Raw genomic sequence first — 25,518 nt, forward strand, 5'->3', positions numbered from 1 at the left:
TACTCTTTTTTCTTTTAGATTCCACATATGAGTGATATTATACGGCATTTTTCTTTCTCTTTCTGGCTTACTTCACTTAGAATGACAATCTTTAGGTCCATCCATTTTGCTGCAAATGGCATTATTTTATTCTTTTTTGTGGCTGAGTAGTATTCCATTGTATAAATACACCACACTTCTTTACCCAGTCATCTTTCCATGGATATTTAGGTTGGTTCCAAGTCTTGGCTATTGTAAATAGTGCTGCTATGAACATTGGGATGAATGTACCTTTTTGAATTAGGGTTACCTCTGGATATACACCCAGGAGTGGGATTGCTAAATCATATGTCTATTTTTCAGTCTTTTGAAGAATCGCCATACTGTTTTCTATAATGGTTGCACCAAACTACATTCCCACCAACAGTGTAGGAGGATTCCCTTTTCTCCACAGCCTCTTCAGCACTTATTGTTTGTGGACTTTTGAATGATGGGCATTCTGTCTGGTGTGAGGTGATACCTCATTGTAGTTTTGATTTGCATTTCTCTGATAATTAGTGATACTGAGCATTTTTTCATGTACCTGTTGGCTATTTGTATGTCTTCACTGGAGAATTGCTTGTTTAGGTCTTCTGCCCATTTTTGGATTGGGTTGCTTGTTTTTTCTTATTAAGTTGTATGCACTATTTATATACTCTGGAAATTAAACCTTTGTCAATCACATCATATGCAAATATTTTCTTCCATTGTATATTCTTGAATCAGTTGCATTCCTTTACACTAACAATGAAATAGCAGGAAAAGAAAGTAAAGAAACAATCTCTTTTAAAATTGGATCCAAAACAATAAAATACTTAGAAATAAATCTGACCAAGGAGGTGAAAGACTTACACATGGGGAACTACAAAACATTGATTAAGGAAGTTAAAGATGACTTAAAGAAATATAAAGATATCCTGTGCTCTTAGACTTGAAGAATTAATATTGTTAAAATGTCCATACTGCCCAAGGGAACTACAGATTTAATGCACTCCCTGTCAAATTATCCATGACATTTTTCACAGAACTAGAGAAAAATAATCCTAAAATTTATATGGAATCACAGAAGACTCAGAATTGCCAAAGCAATATTGAAAAACAAAGAATGAAACTGGAGGAATAACCCTTCCCAACTTCAGACAATACTACAGAGCTACAGTAATCAAAATGGTATGGTAATGGCATAAAAACAAACATATGGATCAATGGAACAGAATAGAGAGCCCAGAAATAAACCCACAAACCTATAGTCAAGTAATCTTCAACAAAGGAGGCAAGAATACAAAATACAGTGTCTTCAGCCAGTGGTGTTGGGAAAATTGGATAGCAGCATTTAATCAATGAACACTCCTTCATACCATTCACAAAAATAAACTCAAAATGACTGAAATACGACTTCTGTGTTCAGCCTTCTTTTGCTGCTGCTCCTGTTGAGTGCACCAGTGATCGTCTAATTAAAATCACCACGGGCACTTTTCTGTCCTTATCTAAGTGAATGGTTTTTTATATATATAGCATATGGATAACTCGCTCCTTTTGAAATTATATCCACCTTGGCATAAATTTCTCCTGATTCTCCTCTGTGTGCATGTAACTGAATCAAGTAACTCTTGAAGAATATAATATCAGATAAATACGCCCAGCTTGTGTTGCTAGCAATTTCTCTCGATGTTACTACTCATCCAAAATAGGTCATTATCCATGAATGATATGAAAAGAGTTGATGTGAAATGAAACAGTAGCTCAAGGCTGCTTACATCACTGTGATTCTGCTTAGCATAATTGATAACATCATTACATAACATAGCATTTTTAAAAAATATCTGTATGTAATTGACAGTGTTCATTCATGACCTTGAAAAAGCTTTTAATTATAACAATGTGATCTTGTCCATGGTACATTTTCACTATGACTTTTTTAAGTTATTTTGGTCTTTTGAAGTTACTTATACAACACTGTATGATTTCCATAATGGTTAGTTACTTAAGTGTCAACTTTGCTAGATAGTTAATTCCTTGTAGAGACAAGAATCATAACTCTGTTTATCCTGGCATACTTCAGAGAATCTGGAGTGTTAAAAAATTAAATTAAATTAAAATGCTAGTTTGTTTTTTTTTAATAGAAGCAAGACTTTAAAATTTCCTTACAGTAGTGAACTCCACATTAGTCTTATGATATTCACCTAAAACCGTAGTATTCATTTTCTGACTGGCAAGATTATATTACAGATTTTCAAATAACTAGGAGATACATGTCATAGCCAGATGTAGATTTAGTATGATTTGATTTGTGATTTCCTAATTTATAGAACAGCTAAGCTACACAATCATAGATTCAACAGCAGTATTTTCTCTGAGTTCCAATATATTCCCAGCTATTTTGGCAAATAAATGTAAGACACACACACCTGATTATCAATAAATAAGAGATGATATTTCAATCAAACAAACTTATAAAAGAATTCAAATTTTCAGTCAGACTCTTAAACTTGAACTGTGTGTCCTTTGCACTGACTGCATTTAAAAGATGCCACTTATTTCTGATTATGACTAATGGTTCTTTTTAGGCAACCAATGTTCTTTACCATTTAACAAAGATTGTGTCCTAGGGTTTTGTTTTATTTCAATTCTAGTGTCATTTCTAAATCTGAAAAATTAGATTTAGAAATGTTGAATTTGAATTATAATTGTGTTTTATTAGTGTGTCTTTCAACATCAGTTATGTAACTAGAAACATATATAAATTTTAACAGAAGGTGTACGGCTCTAGATTTTGTAAAATTCCTATAGGCAGGAAAATAACAACCCAGCACTAACATGAAGCATGTTATCAACATGATGGGATAAAACAAAAAGGCAATAGCTAAAGAACTGTGCCAAGCCGTGAATTGGTCCTAGGGAGCAAGAGACTACTTCCATGCGTATAAACAATAGTTGCTATTTTTACAACATGCAAGAAAAATCAAACAAAAAGTTTTAGAATTATTTTGGTATGACAATAAATAAAAGGAGAACAGGGAAAAGTAACAGGTCAAGATGTCAATTAGTGTTTTTAAAAAGAACATGTTTATAGATGTCCAAAATGAATAAAAGAACATTGATTCACTATCAGAGAGTAAGTCCCAGTGACAGAATAAATGAGGCATGAATATGTACATTAAGGCTGTGGAATTTACGTGTGTGTGTTTGATGCATAGTGAGGAAAAACAAACTGAAATGCCGGAGTCTACAGCTGAGAAAGGTTTATTGATCAACAGAGCACTGTCCTTTGGAGCAGATGAGAGACAGAGGTTTGTCTCAGATCCATTTTGCTGGCTGGCCCATGCCAGAGGGTTTTAAAAGCAAAAAGAGTACAGGGGAGGTGGCTTTGTGATTTCAGCTTCCCAGTAAGATTTCAGCTGTAGCATCCTGGCACCATCTTGTGACTCAGTGTGTCATTGATGATTTTTGACTGATCTATGTGTTCCTGCAAAGCAAATTTGTAAATCATGGTTTGTGGCCTTTTAACTTCTTTCTAGGAGAGAGTAAAAACCATGGTTGAAGCATTTTATTATTTACTTAGAGCCTATATGATGGTCAAGAACCTCAATTTCAAAAAATTTTTTTAAAAAAAGAATGCAAGATACTGAGAGATTTAAGATTGTAGTCAGTGAAAGATTTTATTCTATGTGGCTTTAGGGCTACCATTTTGAAATGAAGCATTTTCTTAATAAAATACACTGTCTTTGATAAAGAGAAAAAAAATGATTGCAAAGAAAAAAAATAGAATCCCAATTTTCAGCTGGCCGCTGCTGTTTTTTCTTTTAGGATCTTTTGGACCTTGTGTTTTTTCTAAGACCATTTGGGCCTTCTGTTTTCTTCAAGACCATATGGGTCCACTTTTCTTTTGTTTCTGCATTCCCTCACTTCCCTAATTAGTAACTGCTTAAGTCTGCTCTTTGGAACTCAGGGAAGGTGTAGGAGATCAAAGCCTTTATTTAAAAATAAGAAATAGGGGACACAGAAGGGCTTTTGTACCCTGGAGGGCCCCACAGTATCCTGCTCAGTTTCATTAAGACGGGACTCAGACCATCGTGTTACATATGCATAAAACAGGAATTAAGGGAAAGAAGGGTACTGGATTTGAGATGGGGGTGGGGGGGGTCTAGGTAAGATCTGAATAGATAATTAAAGGCGTACGTTACAAAAGGAAAGACTAAACGGAGCAACAGACAGACTAGAGTAATTGTACAGTGATTAACATGCCTCTTTCTCCCTCTTCGGGGAATTATTTTCCATTTAGATAAAAATGAATCCTGATGCCACAGTATTTCATTTGGCAGGATATCAGGCAATTTATATTTCAAATATGATCTCATCATCAGTTCCGTCTGCTGATATTAACTGAGCATCCATAATGTTTGAAACTCTGACTTGTAGAAAACATACCTAAATATCAAAATCCTTGAATCTCAGAGACTCACATACCAATCAGAAAACTGAGTACATGTGCTCTTATCTAGGAAACGCTTTGTATACATTTTAAGCCTTCACTTTTAATCTACCCAGCTCTCCACTCCAGGGGCCAAGACAGGGAGAAACTATAGGCACCTGCCGTAGAAGGAGCTCAAATAAGTGTTAGGCCTTCTTAAAGAGAACTAGCATCTTTTTCTTATGCTACACTACAAGGGGTAAAATATTAACAGTCTCTGATCCTAAACAATTCTTGTTTAAAGGCTGCTATTCATAGATTCAAATAATCTTTTCCCTTTTTTCACATTCCAACTCAAAATTGAGAGCTGGAAAAAAGCAAGAGTTCGAGACAATGTGGGTGTGAAGAAATTCTCTAAGCGCTAGGTTCATGAGTTTGCAGATACTAAGACCCATGACTTCCCTTCCACACGCAGAGATCTGGACGAAGAACAGGCTAAAGGCCATTTCTCCCCCTCTGTAAGGTTGTCTCCAGGTGAGAAACACTCCTTCTTCAGCAATCGTAGAAGCACCTTCTCAACCTTTAAGTCCTAGTTCAAGTTATTTCTCCTCATGATATTTTCCCTTGTCCCATCAAGGCAGACGTAACCAAACTTCCCCGTGGGTCAACACTTTACCTCAAGCTCTCATTACACAGTTGTAAACTAAGTTGCATTTATTTCTATATGGGTTTCCTCTACTAGATTATGAGTTTAAGTGCCCATAGCCTCACCTAGTTTTCATTCAATTCACTGCCAATCCACATTATTCCCCTGGCGAGACAGGAAGATTAAACAGTGCCTTCTCCATTTATGATAACAGGTCCTCAATAAATACTATTGAATGTTTATTTTTTCTTATTCTCTTCCATAGTTGAACCCAAAAATATTGTTATTTACATGCTCAAGGGGAGAGTCAAAACAGTTCTTCAAAATTAATTATGTCTAGTGGGTAAAATTACCGAAGGTTTAGGAAATTGTTCTCAACTACAGGTAGAGCTGGATTCTGTTTTTGGTTTAGCTCATCAAAAGTGTCTAAAGCAATGTTTATATTCTCCAGTAGAGGGATTTTGAGAGCTTACTCAAGGTATGGTGTTGCTACTTCATTCAACCAGTATTTTTTAAGGGATGTTTTTGCCCTGACTAAAGAAAGCAAAATCAAATGATTTAGAAACAACCACTCAGATTTTTTAATTTCTAAGAATTCACTGTATATATTGGAATGTAAAAATGTTGATGTAGACTCAGTGGTGTCTGCATAAGTTATTTAAAGGGAGTAAAAGTGTGTTTTTAGTAACCCCCTTTGTATTTTTTTTTTCTCTACTAGGATACTCAATACTTCAAGCTATTATGGAAAAAGCAGGACAAAATGGTTGGCATGTCAGCGCTATATGTGTGGAAAATTTTAATGACGTCAGCTATAGGCAACTTCTAGAAGAACTTGATAGACGACAAGAGAAGAAATTTGTCATAGACTGTGAGATAGAGAGGCTTCAAAACATATTAGAACAGGTAAGTTCTGGATTTTCTGTTATTATTAACTTAGACCTTCTACAAAAATGTTGACCTTTGTTGATTTATCAGTATCTTCTCCCAACCACTTACCCTGAAGTGAGGAGTTCGGGCATTTTCATTCATGATTTATCTCCAAGACTAAATCGTAATCCTTTATCACCAAAGGCCATCTCAGTTCTCAAAGCAGTTAGGAGCACTATTTCTCACAAGTTTTTAAGATGTACAGTAGAAAGGACCTTTTCTGAAGCATCGAGAGATCTTGATCGCTTATTTTCATGAACATCAATTTTGAAAACTAATTCCATCTAAAAGATTAGAAAATGTTAGTATTTGTGACTCTGTGCTTTTTCTAATCTTCAGAGAAACAGCTACATGAAAAATAGTAAAATGCGTTGGTAAAGCAATGAAATAAAATTAAGTAGCATACTGCGCCTAACATTGTTTCCTCTGGATGTTGTGAGCACATACATTACCACCACAGTGAAGACGGTTTCCAACTCTTCTCACAAGGAATAATCTTTAATAAAGCTTTCAGTAAGTGTTTGTTGATTCGGTTTGAACCATACAGGGAAAGAAAAAAAACTGAGCTTTGTCACCGTTAAATCATGGAAAAATGTCATCAAATAATGGGTAACCTTTGCCTTCCCTCTAATCCTGCATATCGTGATAAAGTTTTAAAGGCTGTATTTGGCCCAAACTGCAGTGAATGAATGCCATCTAGTGGTTTTATAAATGCTTGCTCATATTTATCTACAATATGTTAGTTTAGCTAGACAATATTGTTGCATGTTTTGTTGGTTACCTTGCTACATAGAGTTTATTTACATACCACTATGATTTGATTTGTGGTCATAACTTACCAATTTGAAGGTTTATTTATAAGAGCAACTTAAGTACTCAACTATACAAATCAAAACCAAAATATGTCTTAGAGATTCCTCCTTAATATCCAAGGACGCTAAACAAGACGCCTAAAGTTTCCTTCTTCAGCTATATTGCTATTTGTAAAAGGTGAAAGTCAAAAAGCATGTGGTGTTTCCTTTAAAGGTCTAGTGGAGCCAGACTATGCTGTAAGAGGAAATTACAGAGTATTCTGTTCTGTTATCTTTTTATAGAAGGAAAAAAAAAAGTTGATGGATGAAATATGTTGATATTATATTAGAAAATATTCATTCCTTACATCACTCAGGTTTATTCCCCAGGGAGTCCAGAAAATCATTCAGGTTGTAATTGTACAAGTTATATGGAGTTTTTGGTATGCATTTATGGAATCCAAGAAAAAACTCTCTCTTTCTTTCTTAAGCAAGACCTAATCACTTCAATTCAAGCTCCCATTCTCCCACCCTCCGACCCCAGCTCCTATGTTGAGGGTTGAGTTATTAGACACGAACCACTGAAGCATTAAAAATAACTCCTCATGAATCCCACTGTGAAGTCAGTTCTAAGACATTCCTGACCCATTTCAGACGATGAGCAGGTTTCTAAGAAGAACGTCAGGACACCCAGGCACTGTAGATAAAGTCAGGGAACAAGTAAACTTTGAATAAGCTCTTGCTAAGGGAACTGGACCTCTTGTGTTTGTTATCATTTCAAATAAATAATTATTTTTATTTTTTCTAACTTTATTGAAATATGATTAACATACAACAGTGTGTAAGTTTAAGGACTACAACATGATAATTTGATACACAAATATATTGTGAAATGACTACCATAGTAGGGTTACCTAACACCTCCATCACTTCACAGAATTACCATTTCTTTTTAGGGGTGGGAACATTTAAGAGCTCTCTCTTAGCGACATTCAAGTATATAATACAGTATTGTTAACTACAGTCACTATGCCATACAGTAGATCCCCAGAACTTAGGAAACTCGAGTGTTTACCGACTATTTCTATTTCGATTCTTGCAGAATTCTAAAAGTTTTCTATCATTATTGCATAGCAATAATGAGACTATTAGTAGACTTTTGTTCTTTTAAAATGCCGCTCAAATATAAATCTCATAAATTATAACAAAGTCTACTCTACAGTGAAAATATATTGTGTTCTTAATTGTCCTATAAAATTTCTCCCCAAGAAAAGTTGTTTTTCATTCTGAACTTTTTTTTTTTACTATCTATATTTTAATTCCTGTAGCCCTAAGCAAAATCACTTTTAATGTTTCTTGGTTTCACTCAACTCATCTAAAAACAAGATCTAATCCAAACTTTGTCAGAAATTTGTATATACACTTCAATAACTCTGTGCTTCAACATCGTTTTTAATAAAATGAAATAACAATAGAAAATAATTTCAGAGAATAAAACAAAGCATTTTTTAAAAAATAAAATGCTAAGTAATATTGATCAGAAAAACATCTCTGATTTTTCCTATTAAAGTACAGATAATTAACAATATTACATTAGTTTCAGGTATACAACATAGTGAATCAATATTTTTACAGATTATACTTCATTTAGAAACATTATAAAATATTGACTATATTCCCTGTGCTGTACAGCATATCCTTGTGTTTTATTTATTTTGTACATAATAGTTTGTCCTTCTTAATTCCCTAACCTATTTTGTCCCTCCCACCTTCCCTCTTCATGCTAGTAACCACCACTCTGTTCTCCACATCTAGGATTCTGTTTCTGTTTTGTTACATTTATTACTTTGCTTTTTTTTTTAGATTCCACATGTAAGTGGTAAGACACAGTATGTGTCTTTGTTTAATTTACTTCACTAAGCATAATACCCTCCAAGTCCATCCATGTGGTTGCAAATGGCAAAAGTTCATTCTTTTTTATGGCTGAACAGTATTATTTATATGTTTTATACACACACACACACACACACACATATATATATATCACATCTTCTTTATCTGTTCATCTGTCGTTGGACACTTCTGTTACTTCCGTATCTTGTAAATAATGTGTGCTTGTAATACACAGCAGAGTATTGTAAATAACTCTGCTGTGAACACTGGAATGCATTTATCTTTTTGAGTTAGTGTTTTCATTTTGTTTGGAGATACATCCAGGAGAGTCAAATTCCTAAATCACGTGGTAGTTCTATTTTTAAGTTTTTTGGAAAGCTTCATACTGTTTTCCATAATGGCTCCACCAGTTTTTACATTCCCACCAAGAGTGTACAGTACCATTTTCTCCATATCTTTGTCAGCATTTGTTATTTGTGGTCTTTTTGACAATAATAGCCATTCTGACAGGTGTGTGGTGCTAACTCATTGTGGTTTTGATTCGTGTTTCTCTAATAATTAGTGATGTCAATCATCTTTTCAAATGCCTGTTAGCTATCTCTGTCTTTTTTGGGAAAATACCTATTCAGATCTTCTGCCTGTTTTTTAATCAGGTTTGTCTGTTTATTTGTTATTGAATTGTGTGGGCTATTTATATATTTTGGATATTAGCCCCTTAATGGTTATATTGTTTGTAAGTAATTTCTCTCATTAATTAGGTTGTCTTCTGTTCCGTCAATGGTTTCCTTTACCATGCAAATGCTTTTAAGTTTCATTAGGCCCCATTTGTATATCTTTGCTTTTGTTTCCTTTGCCTGAGGAGAATAGGAGCAGATGATAATTGCTATAACTTATGCCATTTCTGCATATGTTTTCTTCTGGGACATCTATGGTTTCCAGTCTTATATTTAGATCTTTAATCCATTTTGATTTTATTTTTGTATATAACAAAATGTTCTAATTTCATTCTTTTACATGTAGCTGCCCAGTTTTCCCAGCACCACTTATTGGAGAGACCGTTCTTTCTCCATTATATATTCTTGCCTCTTAATTGTAGATTAATTGACAATAGGTGCATGGGTTTATTTCTGGGCTCTGTATTCTGTTCTGTTGATTTATGTATCTGTTTTTTGTGCCAGTACCATACTATTTTGATTAATTTGTAGCTTTGTAGTGTAGTCTTAAGTCAGGAAGCCTGATACCTACAGCTCTGCTCTTTTTTCTCAATATTGCTTTAACAATTCAGGATCTATTCTTATTCCATATAAAATTTTGGATTACTTGTTCTAGTTCTGTGAAAAATGTCATTGTATTTTTATAGGGATTGCATTAAATCTGTACATTGTTTGGGTAGTATTAAAATATTAATCTTAAAATATTAATTAAAATCTTAAAATATTAATTCTGAAAATATTAATTCTTAAAAATATTAATTCTTCCAATCCATGAACACAGGATGTCTTTCAAGTCTTTGTATCAGCTTCAAATTCCCTTCATCAATGTCTTATTGTTTTCAGCATATAGGTCTTTGACCTCCCTGATGCAATTTTAAAAGGGAGTGTTTTCTTGCTTTTTCTTTCTGATAGTTAATTTTTTGTGTCTAGAATAGCAACAGATTTCTGCACACAAAGCTTGTATCCTGCAACTTTATTAACTTTACTAATTCTAATAGTTTTTGGTGGAAACTTTAGGGTTTTCAATATATAATAACATCTCACCTGCAGACAGTGACAATTTAACTTTTTCTCCTCCAACATAGATGCCTTTTATTTCTTTTTCTTGTCTGATTTCTGTGGATAAGACTCCCAGTACTACGTTAAATAGAAGTAGCAAGAGGGCATCCTGGTCCTATTCCTGATTTTAGAGGTAAAGATTTCAGCCTTTTACCACTGAATATGATGTGACCTGTGGGTTTGTTATAACAGTAAACCAACTCTACAAGAAGTGTTAGAATGGAAAAGAAAAGGCTATAACAAGAATTAAAAATTTATTTAAAAAAAAGGACAAATCTCAGTAGAAAAGGTACTGCTGTATCAAGAAGGGTCAAAGCAGGCACTGGGTACCGGCCAGTGTGCACACTGTGACAGCCCTGGTCCACCAGCGGAGTCCCAGGCCATTCCCAAGCTGCCTCCTCCACTCACACCAGTGATGGCCATCCTTGCCCTGTTCAGGTGCAGGGCTGGGTCACAGCTTGCTACATCCCCACTCCAACTGCACTCTCTCCTCAGCAACCTGTCTTCATCCTACTGAGAGCTGCACCAGAGCAAGGGGATCCGGAGCAGGCTATGGGCACAGCCTGGGCTGTGTGCTGGGGTGGTTGCAGGAAACTGTCCAGAGCCCCAGGAGGTTTTCCATCTGCTTCCTTCAGGAGTAAGCAAGCATGTGTTCCCCTTCAAAAGTGGAGTCTCAGTTTCTTACAGCCTCCTGTTAAGTCCCACTGGTTTTCAACCCAGCTAAGAGGATTCATCTTCCCAGTGTTGGACCCCAGGGCTGGGTCCACAAAATGTGGTCACACCCCTCACTCTCCAGGGAGGACATCCAGCCCCACATTGTCCCCCTCCTCTTCTGTGTCTCCTGCTAGGGATGCAGTCCAGACTGATTGCTTGTCCTCCCTTCCCACCCATCTCTGTGTGGATCTTCCTTACAGTCTTGGTTGTGGAAGAGCCTCACTACCAGTCTCCAGTTTGCTCACAGCCTGAGTTGCTCCACATGGAGATGTATTTTTGATGTGTTATGGAGGAAGTGAACTCAGTATCTTCCTTCTCTGCAATCTTTATCTCCCTTTAGAAAAATGTTTTTGAAAAAAAGGTAATCCTTTCTCAGAGGATGGTGAAATTAACACAATGAAGATAAAGGATGTGTTAGTAAGTTTCTAGAAGGATGGGCACGCTTTATGTTGTGGTGACATGCTATCAATAATTACTTTATTTACATTTTAATTTGTATCAATTTTCAAGAGCATTATGGAAATAGCTCACCCAATTATCTCTCAAAATATGTTAATGGACAACTGTGGTTAGAAAAGCACTTTATCTTCTGTGCATGTTTTCTTAATTATTTTTAGGCCACGAACTATTTAGTTCTCATAAATGTATTGCTGGTTAAAATAGCAGTTAGCCATATATTCATGCAAACATCTCAATATATGTGTTTCACGACAAGTATGTGAAAATATGGTTTAAAGTATAATGACTTTTCTACCCTTAATTATACCATAGGAAAAAAATGGAAGAATTTATGTAAATACCACCTACTTAGCTATTTAAGGCAACAGAAATATAATGAAACTACAAAGTTAGATTTACTATATTGTTTATATCATGTCCAATAAAACAAATTACATTTCGGCTCTCTAAATCCAATGGGCAATTTGGTTCACTCATCTGCAGGAAAAAAAAAAAAAAAAAAAACTCCAAAAAGAAACTTAAAACTGAAAGTATTTTTTGAGTATTTTTTTGAATTTGTGATCAATTATTGATAGAAAGAGTTTCAATTTTTACTGAAAATAATATACCGTTTTGGACACTAGCATTATTCTTCTCACAATACATTAATTGTTTTATGGGATAAATCAAAATAGCTTAATATAGCTGGGAACAAATGAATTGTTTTATATCAAAATAAGTGCTTAATAGTGGGAACACTTTCATATATTATTTTATTTTCACATATATCCGTTGATTTTAAATTCTAAACTTGATTGCTTGCAAAAAGTCCCCAATGATTTTATCTAAAGCCTTATCAATTGAACATTTAAGTGCCAGACTTTGATATATATGTTTAACCCAGTAGCAAAAAAAGTAACAAATAAACTTGATTTTAACTGTCTTTCTGGCATCAAAGTTTATTCGAACAAAATATCACTTAAGGCTACTAGTTGCTCACATATTTTTACTCCACCATGGAAGACTCAAGTGGCATGCAGCTGGATTTCCATGTTACTATAGTGTGAAACCCTCCTTTTATCAACACCCAACTTACCCCCTGGAACACTGTCATTACACTGCACAGTGGGATGGCATGTATTTCTTCTGCCTCTTCCTTCGATCAATTGACTTACATCCTCAAAATTATTTCCAAAAAAAGATGAATGTTTTCACTTTTTGAGAGATGGGTAAGAAATCTTCAATTGTTTATTTTTTTAAAAGTAAGTGGAGGAGCTTAATGCCTGTGACTCTTCTTCTGTTTATTTTAAATAAAAAGCACTGGACTGAGATGGTCTTGAAAAGCCCTGCTCCTAAAAGTCAGTAGTGCTATTTTCCACTGAAGATTTCCTGATAATTGCATGTGATCTTGAAGCGATGTATAATTTTATGTGTAGGATATACCTTGAAAAGAAGCATAAAGCCTCAGTCAAGTGCCTTTCTCTATATTCATTCATTCTACAAATACTTGCTGTGTCCACTTTATTTAGGTCAGGCACTATGTTCTACTGAAGATAAAGTGATGAGTAAAGCAGATGTATTTTCTGTCCTAGTTAGTAACTCCTACCTGATTAACTAGGGCTTAAGTCAAAAACATTTGCTAAAATCCTACTAAAATATATTCTTTCTATTTGAAATATAGTGCATAGAAAATGATCAAGCATCTCAGGCCTTTTGCTAGGAGTGCCAGTTCTTATTCAATAGATGATGATATAAAAGGCATTAGAAAGAGAACTGGGACTATGTTGACCCTGGGACAGTTTATTTGGCCCTAGAATGTGTTTAAAGAGTCTTAACCAAGTATTCATCAGGAGAAGATGACAAGGACTGCCCTTACAGTATGAACTAGATGTTTAACAAAAGAATGGCTCTACAGTTGGCTCACAGATATCTCACACTACCTCTTTGTTGCATCCTTCAAATTAGTTGATGCCCTTTTCAACAGTGTTCTCACTTTCACTGTATAAAAGGGAAATTCAATCTCCCATTAGACACAGTGTGAATCCCAAATAACTGGCAAGCCCAGCGACCTTGTTACACTGTTTGCAAATTAATCAAAAATGCCTAAAAGCCATGATTGACCTCTCAGAGGTTGATTACATCACCCGAAGAAGCCAATAACACTATTTCAAAGTGTGATCACTTAGAAAAAAGGAAAACTCCTCACAGATAGAAATATGGCTATTTGCACGGAGGTGGTGAAACGTGGACATGGCCCCCAGTTAACTTACTCTAAATCCAAGGTTGCCTCCTTATCTAGCACCACCTGAGTGAGACGTCAGAACCCCAGCAGGATTTTTGGCAAATGATCAAATACGTGGCAACAGATAAAACCTGCTTATTAGGAATCTGCATTTACAAATTTTCAGAATTCTCTAACGTAAAGGAACTCTACCCAGTTCACTTCACTTCCAGAAACATCTCTGATGCCAAATAAAGCATCAAAAAGAGCCCAAGTCTTAAATGGCCTGCTTCCTTATGCTACAACTGATTACATCATTATTTAGATGGAAATGAGCATTTTAGTTACTGGCTAATGGCCATAAGGTCATTTTTTCACACTAAAACAAAACAAAAACCCCCACAAAAACAAAAGAGTAAGGGACAAAAGAGACAAAACAAAGAACAAAGAGAAGAGGAAAGCTGGCTTCAGTTACAGGGAGTAGCCACTGAAGAAGAGAGCTGATAAGCAGAGATAACAGCTGCGATGATTTGAATCATCTATAGGAATTAAGCAGCATACATTCTGACAGTAAGAGTGAGTCAACAGCCGTAGACTGGACAATCCCGCACTTAATTATAATAATATATAATATATTAATTCAACAGCTATGTGCCAGACAGCATTCCAGGCACTGCAGGGCTGGACGAAGATGAGCAAAACATGGTCCCTACACTGAGAATGCTTTCACTCAAGCTGGGAACTCAGAAACATGAATAAACAATTACAGGGCAACTTGATGGGCTCAGAAACAGAGCTATTAAGAAGCATATCAGGAACCTAAAAGATGCGGTGACTGAATATTACCAAGACAGTCAGAAATGCTTTGCAGAGAAATAGACATTTAAATTGATACTGCCTCGTATTTTCCAGACAGAAACAATTGCAAAGACAAAGAGGTCTGAAAAAGTTCGGAAGGTGGATACTAGTTCCATGGGATAAAAATTGAGTAGGGGGCAAAGGTAGGAATTAGAGGAGCATGGTAATTCAAGATGAAGCTGTAAAGATTGGAAGTAGCAAGAAAATTGATTCCTAGTACTGTGTTGTTTTAGCTGTCTTTGCTGTTGAAATATTATCTCCATCAGAGCAGGGTCTGTGTTTTGATTTACCAATATGTTTCAGTCATATGAACAGAGATCAAAAAAAAATCATTGTTAGATAAATGAAAATCTGAATGAGCTTCACTTGAAGACAGAGGCAAGACATATCTCTTTCTTTGTGTTTAACGGAAGAGCACTCAGTAACATTTGAAGTTTCCAAAGGTACGCTCTCAGTTACCTGAGAAGCTTTCTCGTCCAGAGTATCTCACCCACCAAAGGTGACGGGAAATCTGGGTTTTCCAGAGTTTGTTGCATAAGCTGAAATAAAGCACAGGAGTTTCATTTCTACATATTAAAGTAACAATGAGTAAGATGCAATGGAAGAAATCAGGCACTCAAAGAAATCATATTAGCAATTTCCCACCCTGCGGGACCCGCCAGAGCTTGCTGCCTTTGCTTCGTTATAAAGCTGCTTTGCACATCGAGATTAACTTAGTCGGGAGCTGCAACAAAGTAAGAAAAAACTTAAAAGACATAAGGTTATATCAAAAAATAAAAAGGTGACTTTTACTCCTTTAGTCTTTTTTTTTTTTTTTTAGCCAATTGACTCGAATGTGCAAGTCTCATTATGATGCATTGGGTCTGTTGTTTTCGTAGAAAAGGGAAACACTTTTACAGATCTTGGTCAGATTCGTACACACGGAATGGGTGGGAGTTAGAAAGGGATCTCTAGTTGTTTCTTAGCCACTGTTGCCATGGTTGTAGCTATTCTTCATTTTCTTCTGAAGTTAAAAAATAAATGAATTGAAAAGTAAAGAAAGCAAAGAATACGTCTTTTTGATAAAGAAAAATATAGTTGTCTTTGTCTTGAAAGAGTTGCGAGTTGTAGGATTAAACTGTATTCGACTGAACTTGTTTTAGTTGATGCTGCAAGAACACTTATTAGAAGAGTTTGCATTATTGCTGTGCTCACAAACATTCAAAAGCTCAGCTTCTCTAAAAAAGATAAAGGAAAATCTACTTGATAATTTTAGACATAAAATAAAGTCGTTTTACCAGCCTTAAATAGAAAGCAATGGTTATAGAAGTATCTGCTATGGTTTAGGGAAAGGCACATGATACTTCTTTTTAAATAGAAAAGAGAAGATAACTCCATAATTTATTTCAGTAGAATTTTTGCATCTACTCTTCAGATGTACAAAAGGCAGTGAGATTAACGAAAAATAAGCAAAGCATTCAACAATACCTTTGAGGACACTTTTCTGAATTTGTAAATATGACAAAATTCACTACTCTTTATAAATTCTAGAGCATATTAAATAGCTCAGTAATAATGTTTACTACCTGCCAGCCAGAAAAGTGATGAATCTTTTTGATCACTTTGATTCAGTCAGAAAAGTAAAGAACAAATCCACTCCTAATCCTTCCCCTAAGATTAACCACATAATCAGTCAATATTTCCTTACTCTTTTTCTGGGTTTTCTCCGAGCTCATATACAACCAATGCTAAGCTTAAGATCAGATCGTGGCAAGAAATTAAAATGGTCTTGTTTTTACACACACACAAAAAGAAAGAAATTTCACATAATCACTGGCAAATAGAAGAAAGATCAAGATTGGACATAGGTAATTTATTTCCTATTTTACAAGGTTTTTTTTCAACATCACATACTAAATGATTGTTGCATTATTCCAAAGTCTAGGCTTAAATAGTCTCTATTCTTACCTTATGTCTTTCCCTTTAAAACCACAGAATGTATACTAGAAATATACGTATATTTGAATTCTATTTTTATAATTAATTTGTGTTTGTTTTTGCTGATTGTTATAACAATGTAAACTTAAAAGTCAAATATTCTTTGTATTATAATAATATATTAATGCAAATATCTTGCAGCTAACAGAAGAGAAAAACATTTTTTCTTATCTCTGCCCAGCCCACCCTATCATTTTGCTTTCTTATACATGTAAACAACACTCATCCGTTTTACCAAACATGGGATATTCAACAAACATTTATCTAATTCCTACTAATTTCCAAGCACTGTATATAAAGTTAAATCAATTTCAGTCCTGGGGCCAGGCCAAGATGGCAGAGTCGGAAGACCCTCAGCTCACCTCCTCCCGTGAACACACCAAAATTACAACTATGTATAGAGAAACTCTCTCTGAGCCCAACCTGAAGACTAACAGAAAGGTGTGAAAGATTTCCACAACTAAAGATAAAAAGAAAAAGCCACACTGAGATGGATAGAAAGGGCAGAGATGTGCTCTGGCCAGAACCCACACTCCAGCACTGCGACTCATTGATGGGAGGGAAATTACAGCCCTGGAGGTCAGCCCTGGGGAGTGAGGGCTCCAAATGCCACATGGGGCTCCCTAACCTGGAAACCCTGCCTTGGGAGCATAAGCCCCCGTGGTGTCTGACTCTGAAACCCAGCAGGGCTTGTGTCCAGGAAAGCCAGAGGACTGTAGGAAGATGAGACTCCACTCTCACAGGGGGCACATGCAAAAACTTACTCTCTCCACATCCCAGCACAGAGGCAGTAGTTTGAAAAATGCCTGGGTCATACATGAAGGACATTCATTGACTATTTTTAGGGCATATACCTGAGAAGCAGGGACCTGTTGGAACTTTCTCTGGGTACAGAAGAACTGATGGGTACCAGTTTTGGAGGGGAGTAGGAGGTTGGGTTTTTTTGTGGCTCACCCTCTGCCTTGCTAACCCAGAACTGTAAGGTGCCATTTCTGACTCCCCATCTAGGGAGTACCACTTGCCTCACCTTGGGTTCACCTACAGACCAGATTCAGCCAGCAATCTTCCAAAGTATACTTGCTGGGGTCCTTCAGAAGGCACCAGAGCCCCTCTAAAGTGGCCTGCCACCCCACTAGTTCCATCAGGCACCCATGGATGGCACTGCTGTCCCCCTAAAGTGGCTCCACATGAGGGGCCAGACCTGCACACAAAAGCTTTTGTAAAAGTTGCAACTGGGCCTTAGAGCCAGAACCACCAAAGACCAGCCCCACACATTAGCTCTCCCACAGTAAATACAGCCCAGCCACAAAAGAAGGGCTCACACAGCCAACCCCGAGGACACTCCTGGAAGATCTGTCTTTAGTAACCAAGGAGACCAGGGCAGCCATGCCACTGGGCCCCAAAAGGTATCTTCTACACAAGGCCACTCTTTCAAGACAGGGAGATGTAGCTGATCTACCTAAATACGTAGCAACAAACAGAGAGTCAGGCAAAATGAAGAGACAGAGGAATGTGTCCCAAATGAAAGCACAAGATAAAACCTCCAAAAAAAAAAAAAAAACCTGAACAAAATGAAGACAAGCAATCTTTCAGGTAAGAATTCAAAATTCAAACTACTAATCATAAAGATGCTCACTGAACTTAGGAGAATAATGAAGGAACACAGTGAGAACTCTTTTTTTACAAAACGAACTATTTACAAAGCAATTATTGATGAGAAGACTAGCAGAAAAGATCTTCTACAACTAAAGATATAAGGAAGGAACCACATGGGACAGATAGGAGTGGTGGAGGCACAATATAGGCAAGACCCACAACAGGAGGGTAATTATAGTTGCAGAGTTCTCTCCACAGAGTGAGAGGTCTGAGCCCCACATCAGGGTCTTCAGCCTGTGGGTCCTGCACCAGGAAAATGAACCCCCAGAATGTTTGGCCTTAAAGCTGGGCTTACTTTCAGGAGACCCAGAGAGCTGTAGGAAATTGGCTCCGCTCTTAAAGGGTACACCCAAAACCTACATTCCGCAGGACCCAGGGCAGAAGCAGTGATTTGAAAGGAGCCTGAGTTAGATTCACTTGCTGAACTTGGAGAGTCCCCTGGAGAGGCAGGAGGGAACTGGAGCTCACCCTGGGGACATAGACCTTGGTGGCAGCAATTTGGGGGAGCTCCTTCTACCCCATGGACACTGGTGCTCGCAGATGCCATTCTGGAATCTTCCTTTAGCTTATTAGTGCTGGGACCCGGCTCTGCCCACCAGCCTGTTGGCCCCAGTACTGGGATGCTTCAGTCAAAGCAGCTGGTAAAGCAAGGACACAGCCCAACACATCAGCATGCAGGCTGCCATAGGCTCCCCTGAACTCCCAGCCACTTTGAGACCTGGCCTCACTCACCAGAGAGCCCAGGACCCAGCCCCACCAACCAGTGTGCTGGCACTAACCCCAGGATCCCCAGAGCCCTGAAGCCTAGGACTTAACTCCACCCACTGGTGGGCTGACACTAGCCCTGGGACCAGCCTAACCCACCAGCTGGCAGGCACCAGCCCCAAGATCCCCTGGGGCCTGACTCTGACCACCAGCAGGCTGAAACCAACTCCAGGACACCCAGGGCCCTGCAGCCAGAGACTCCAGGACTCCACAGGACTCTGCTCTGCCTATCAGCAGTCTGCTATAGCCCCAGGACAATCTGGGCCCAGGCACCACCCTTCAAGGAACAAACACCAGCTCTGGGACCCCTGGATCCCTAAGCCAGAGACCCTGGGACACAATCACAAGCAGGTCAACACCAGCTTTGGGACACCATGCATGCCACAGTGAGTTGTGTCAGAAAATGGTGCTGTCCACCAGTGAGTGGACACCAGCTCTGGGATCCCAAGGGGCCTACAGCTAGACACCCCAGACACAGGCTCCATTAACGAGCATGCCTGCACTGCCCCTGGGAGTCTCTGGGCCCCAGTTCTGCCAAGCATCAGGCCAGCACCAGCTTTGAGATACCTTGGGCTCCTCAACCACCCACTAGGGGATCCAGCTCCACTCACCCATGCGCCAACACCAGCTTTGGGAAATCCCAGGTCCCGCAGCCTTCTGTTTCAGGAACTGGCCCTTCCCACCAATAGGCCAAAACTAGATCCAGGACACTCAGCCCCACAACCACCCACCCTAAGACCTGAATCCACCCACCAGTGGGCCAGTACTAGTCCTGAGACAGCCCCCACCCTGGTCTCTGAAGCCAGCCACCTCATGATCAGGCCCCAACCACCAGCAATTGGCAGCCTCTGAATAAGGCCAGGGCCTGACAACCAGCTGAAATGAGTGCCAGCCATGCCTACCAAACCACCCACAGAACTTAAGACTACCACAACAGAAGGAGAAGCCGCTAGACATAAAGCTCTGGTTGCCAGAGGGAAGTGCACTGCTGGGACACATAAGATGTGTCCTACAGAAGGCCACTTCTCCAAGACAGGGAAACATAATCAGCCAACCAAATACAAAGATATAAAATAGATAATTATGCAAAATGAGGTAACAAAGGAATGTGTTCCTAATAAAGGAAAAACACAAAAACCAGAGAAGAAGAACCTAGTGAAGAGGAGATAAGCAATCTAGTCAATAAAGAGTTTTAGGCAAAAATCATAAAAATGCCAAAGAACTAGGGATGACAATGGATGAACACAGTAAGAGTTTTAACAAAGAGTTAGAAAATATAAAAACGAACTAACCTGAGTGAAGGATACAATAACTGAAATAAAAAATACACTAAAATGAATCAAAATTTAATTATATAATACAGAAGAATGGATCAGGAAGACAGAGCAGTGGCCATTAATGAAACTGAACAGAAAAAATAATTTTAACAAATAAACAGTTTAAGAGACCTTTGGAATAGGATGGAAAAGCATATTGCATGCAAATGGAAACCAAATTTGGAGTAGCAATACTTATATCAGACAAAATAGATCTTAAAAGTTACAAGAGGTAAAGAAGGACACTACACAATTCTCAAGGGATCAATCCAAGAAGATGTAACAATTGTAAATATATATGTACCCAACATAGGAGCACCTCAATATATAAGGCAATTGTTAACAGACATAAAAGGAGAAATCAACAATAACACAATAATAGTGGGGGACTTTAACACCCCACTTACATCAATGGACAGATCATCTAAACAGAAAATCGATAAGGAAATACAGGCCTTAAATGACACATTAGACCACTTGAACTTAATTAACATCTATAGAGTGTTCCATTCGAAAACAATAGAATACACATTCTTCTCAAGTGCCCTCAAAACATTCTCCAGAATTGATCACATGTAGGCCTACAAAGCAAGTCTCAATAAATTTAATAAAATTGAAATCATACCAAACATCTTTTGTGTCCACAATGCTATGAGGTTAGAAATCAACTACACAGGAAAAACTGAAAAAATTGCAAGCTCGTAGAGGAGAAACAATATCCTGCTAAACAACCAATAGATCACTGAAGAAATCAAAAAATATTTGAGACAAATGAAAATGAAAATACAATGATCTGACACCTCTGGGATGCAGCAAAAGCAATTCTAAGAGGGAAGTTTATAGTAATACAAGCCTACCTCAGGAAACAAGAAAAATCTCAAATAAACAACCTAACCCTATACCTAAAGCAGATGGCGAAAGAACAAACAAAACCCCAAGTTAGTAGTAGAAAAGAAATCATAAAGATCAGAGCAGAAATAGATAATTTAAAAAATAGAAAATATCATGAAACTGAAAGCTAGTTCTTTGAAATGAAATAAACAAAATTGATAAACCTTTAATCAGACTCATAAAGAAAAGAAAGGAAGAGGGCACAAATTAATAAAAATAAGAAATGAAAAAGGAGAAGTTACAGTCGACACCACAGAAATACAATGGATCATAAGAGACTACTATAAGCAAGTATACACCAACAAAAATGAAAACCTAGAGAAATGGGAAATTTCTTAGAAAGGTACAATTTGCCAAGATTGAATCAGGAAGAAATAGAATACATGAATAGTCTGATTACCAGTACTGAAATTGAATCAGTAATTTTAAAACTTCCAGCAAACAAAAGTCCAGGACCAGGAGGCTTCACAGGTGAATTCTACCAAACATTTAGAGAAGAGTTAACGCCTATCCTTCTGAAACTATTCCCAAAAATTGTGGAGAAAGGAACATTTCTGAACCCATTCTATGAGGCCAACATCACCCTGATACCAAAACCAGACTAAGATATCACAGAAAAAAAAAAAAGAAAATTACAGTCTATTATCATTTATGAATATAGATGCAAAATTTTTCAATAAAATACTAGCAAATTGACTACAACAATGCATTAAAAGGATCATACACCATGATGAAGTGAGATTTACCCCAGGGATGCAAGGATTTTTCAATATCCACAAATCAATCAATTTGATACATCACATTAACAAATAGAAGAATAAAAACCATATGATTACCTAAATAGATGCAAAAAAAATATTTTAATAAAATTCAACTGAATTTATGATTTAAAAAATTCCCCAGAAAGTAGGCATAGAGGGAACATAACTCAACATAACAAAAGCCCTATGTGACAAACCCATGGCTAACATCATATTTAATGGTGAAAAGCTGAAAGCATTTCCTGTAAGATCAGGAACACGACAAGGATGCCCACTCTCACCATTTATTCAACATAGTTTTGGAAGTCCTAGCCATAGCAATCAGAGAAGAAAAATAAATAAAGGGAATCCAAATCATAAAAGAAGTAAATCTGTCACTGTTCATGAATGGCATATTATACATAGAAAACCCTAAAGAAGCAACCAGAAAACTACTAGAGTTAAAATTTGTATAGAAACACAGAAGACCCCAAATAGCCAAAACAATCTTGAAGAAGGAGAACAGAGCTTGGGAAATCTTGCTTCCTGGCTTCAGACTGTACTATAAAGCTACAATAATCAAAACTGTGTGGTACTGGCACAAAAACAGATACATAGATCAGTGGAACATGATAGAAAGTCCAGAAAAAAAACCCATGCACTTATGGTCAATTAATCTACAACAAAGAAGGCAAGAATATACAATGGAGAAAAGAGTCTTTTCAACATATGGTGCTGGGAAAACGGGACAGCTACCTGTAAAAGGCTGAAATTAGAACATTCTTTAACACCATATACAAAAATAAACTCAAAATGGATTAAAGACTTAAATGTAAGACAAGATACTATAAAACTCCAAGGAAAACTTTGGCAGAACACTCTGACATAAATCACAGAAATATTTCTTTTGAACCAGCTCTTAGAGTAATAGAAATAAAAACAAAAATAAACAAATGGGACCTAACTAAACTTAAAAGCTTTTGCACAGCTAAGGATACCATCAACAAAGTGAAAAAACAATCTTCAGAATGGGAGAAAATATTTATGAATGATGCAACTGGTAGGGACTAATTTCCAAAATAAACAAACAGCTTTTACAGCTTAATATTAAAAAATAAGCAATCCAGTTTAAAAAATGGGCAGAAGAGTTAGGTAGACATCTCTCCAAAGAAGACATTTAGATGGTCAACAAGCACATGAAAAGATGCTCAACATCACTAATTGCTAGAGAAATGCAAATCAAAACTTTAAAAAAAAATGAGATATCCCCTCACACCAGTCTGAATGGCCATATTAAAAAATCCACAAATGCTCCTGGGCATATATCCAGAAGGAACCCTACTTCAAAATGACACCTGCACCAAAATGTTCATAGCAGCACTGCTTACAACAGCCAAGACATGGGAACAGCCTAAATGTCCATCAACAGATGACTGAATAAAGAAGATGTGGTATATTTATACGCTGGAGTACTATTCAGCCACAAAAGCTGACAACATAGCACCATTTGCAGCAACATAGATGTTCCTGGAAAATGTGATTCTAAGTGAAGTAAGCCAGAAAGAGAAAGAAAAATACCATATGAGATCACTTATATGAGGAATCTAAAAAAAAAAGCAAAACATAAATACAAAACAGAAACAGACTCATAGACATAGAATGCAAACTTGTGGTTGCCAAGGGGGTGGGGGGTGGGGGGTGGGAAGGGACAGACTGAGATTTTAAAATGCAGAATAGATGAACAAGATTATACTGTATAGCACAGGGAAATGTATACAAGATCTTGTGGTAGCTCATAGTGAAAAAAAAAGTGGCAATGAATATATATATGTTCATGTATAACTGAAAAATTGTGCTCTACACTAGAATTTGACACAACATTGTAAAATGACTATTACTCAATTAAAAAATGTAAAAAAAAAAAAAGTCCACAAATGATAAATGCTGGAAAGGGTGTTGATAAAAAGGAACCCTCCTACTCTGTCAGTGGGAATATAAATTGGTGCAGCCACTATGGAGGACAGTATGGAGGTTCCTTAAAAAAATGAAAAATAAACTTACCATATGATCCAGCAATCTCCCTTCTGGGCATATATCCAGAGAAAAATATAATTCAAAAATATACATGCACCCCAACATTCACAGCAGCACGATTTACATTAGCCAAAACATGGAATCAACCCAAATGTTCATCAATAGATGACTGAATAAAGAAGATAAACATACATGTGCACACACACACACACACACACACACATACACACACATAATAGAATACTACTTTACCATAAAAAAAGAATAAAATAATGCCATTTGCAGCAAAATGACCTGGAGATTGTCATTCTAAGTGAAGTAAGCCAGAAAGAGGAAGAAAAATACCATATGATATTGCTCATATGTGGAACTTTAAAAAAAAAAGAAAGGCAAGGGGCAGGGGACACAAATGAACTTATCTACCAAACAGAAAAAGATTCATAGACACAGAGAACAAACTTATGGTTACCAAGGTGTAAACAGGATAGGAAGGGATAAATTGGGGATTCAAAATTTGCACCTCTTGGGGAGTGATAGAAATGTTAACTATCTTGATTGTGGTGGTGGTTACATTTAGTGTATACATCTTTAAAAATTCATCAGATTGTTCATCTGCAATATGAATCATACCACAGTAAAGGTGTTTTAAAAAAGAGAGAGAGAGAGAGACCTCTAGGACAACATCAGGTATACTAACATTCACATTATAGAATTCCCAGAATAGAGAAAGGGACAGGGAACATATTTGAAGACATAATAGCTGGAAACTTCCCTAGCATGGGAAAGGAAACAGACATTCAGATCCAGGAAGCACATAGGGGCCCAAATATGATCAACACAAAGAGGACCACACTGAGACACATTGTAATTAAAATGGGAAAAAAGATAGAGAATACTAAAACCAGCAAGGGAAAAGTAGCAATTTAAAAACCAGAGACTTCCCATAAGGCTATCAGCTGACTTTTCAGCAGAAACTCAGCAGGCCCGAACAGAGTGGCATAATACATTTAAAGTGATGAAAGAGAAAAATCTAGAACCAAGAATATTCAGTAGAGCTTTCATTCAGATTTGATGGACATATCAACAGTTTTACAGACAAGCAAAAGCTAAAAGAGTTCAGCACTGCAAAACCAGCTTTACATACATGTTAGAGACTTCTCTAAGCTGAAAGTAAAAAGCTGCAACTAGAAATATGAAAATTATGAAAGGAAAATATCATTAGTAAAGGCAAATACACAATAAAGATAGTAAACCAATCATCTACAAAGGAAGGTTAAAAGGCAAAATAGTAATATTATCTATATTCACAATAAATAAAGAATACACCAAAAAAAGATGAAATATATTATGTCAAATGCATTAAACCTGGATAGAAAAGTAAAATGCAGGATTACTAAAGTGAATTTGAACTTAAAAGATCAGCAGCTTAAAATCATCACATATATTTATA

At 36.8% G+C, this 25,518-nt stretch overlaps 1 protein-coding gene across 4 annotated transcripts in view; it reads left to right on the forward strand.

Moving 5' to 3' along the window:
* GRIA4 (glutamate ionotropic receptor AMPA type subunit 4) overlaps positions 1-25,518 on the forward strand; it is a 432,709-nt gene that overhangs the window by 268,666 nt on the left and 138,525 nt on the right. For all 4 annotated transcript variants that reach the window (XM_074372962.1, XM_074372964.1, XM_074372965.1 and 1 more), the window contains one exon: positions 5,794-5,978. In XM_074372962.1, the coding sequence (XP_074229063.1) occupies positions 5,794-5,978 (185 nt within the window). The remainder of the gene's footprint in view (positions 1-5,793; positions 5,979-25,518) is intronic.

Source organism: Camelus bactrianus, chromosome 10, assembly GCF_048773025.1.
Source record: "Camelus bactrianus isolate YW-2024 breed Bactrian camel chromosome 10, ASM4877302v1, whole genome shotgun sequence".
In the NCBI taxonomy this organism is placed as follows: domain Eukaryota; kingdom Metazoa; phylum Chordata; class Mammalia; order Artiodactyla; family Camelidae; genus Camelus; species Camelus bactrianus.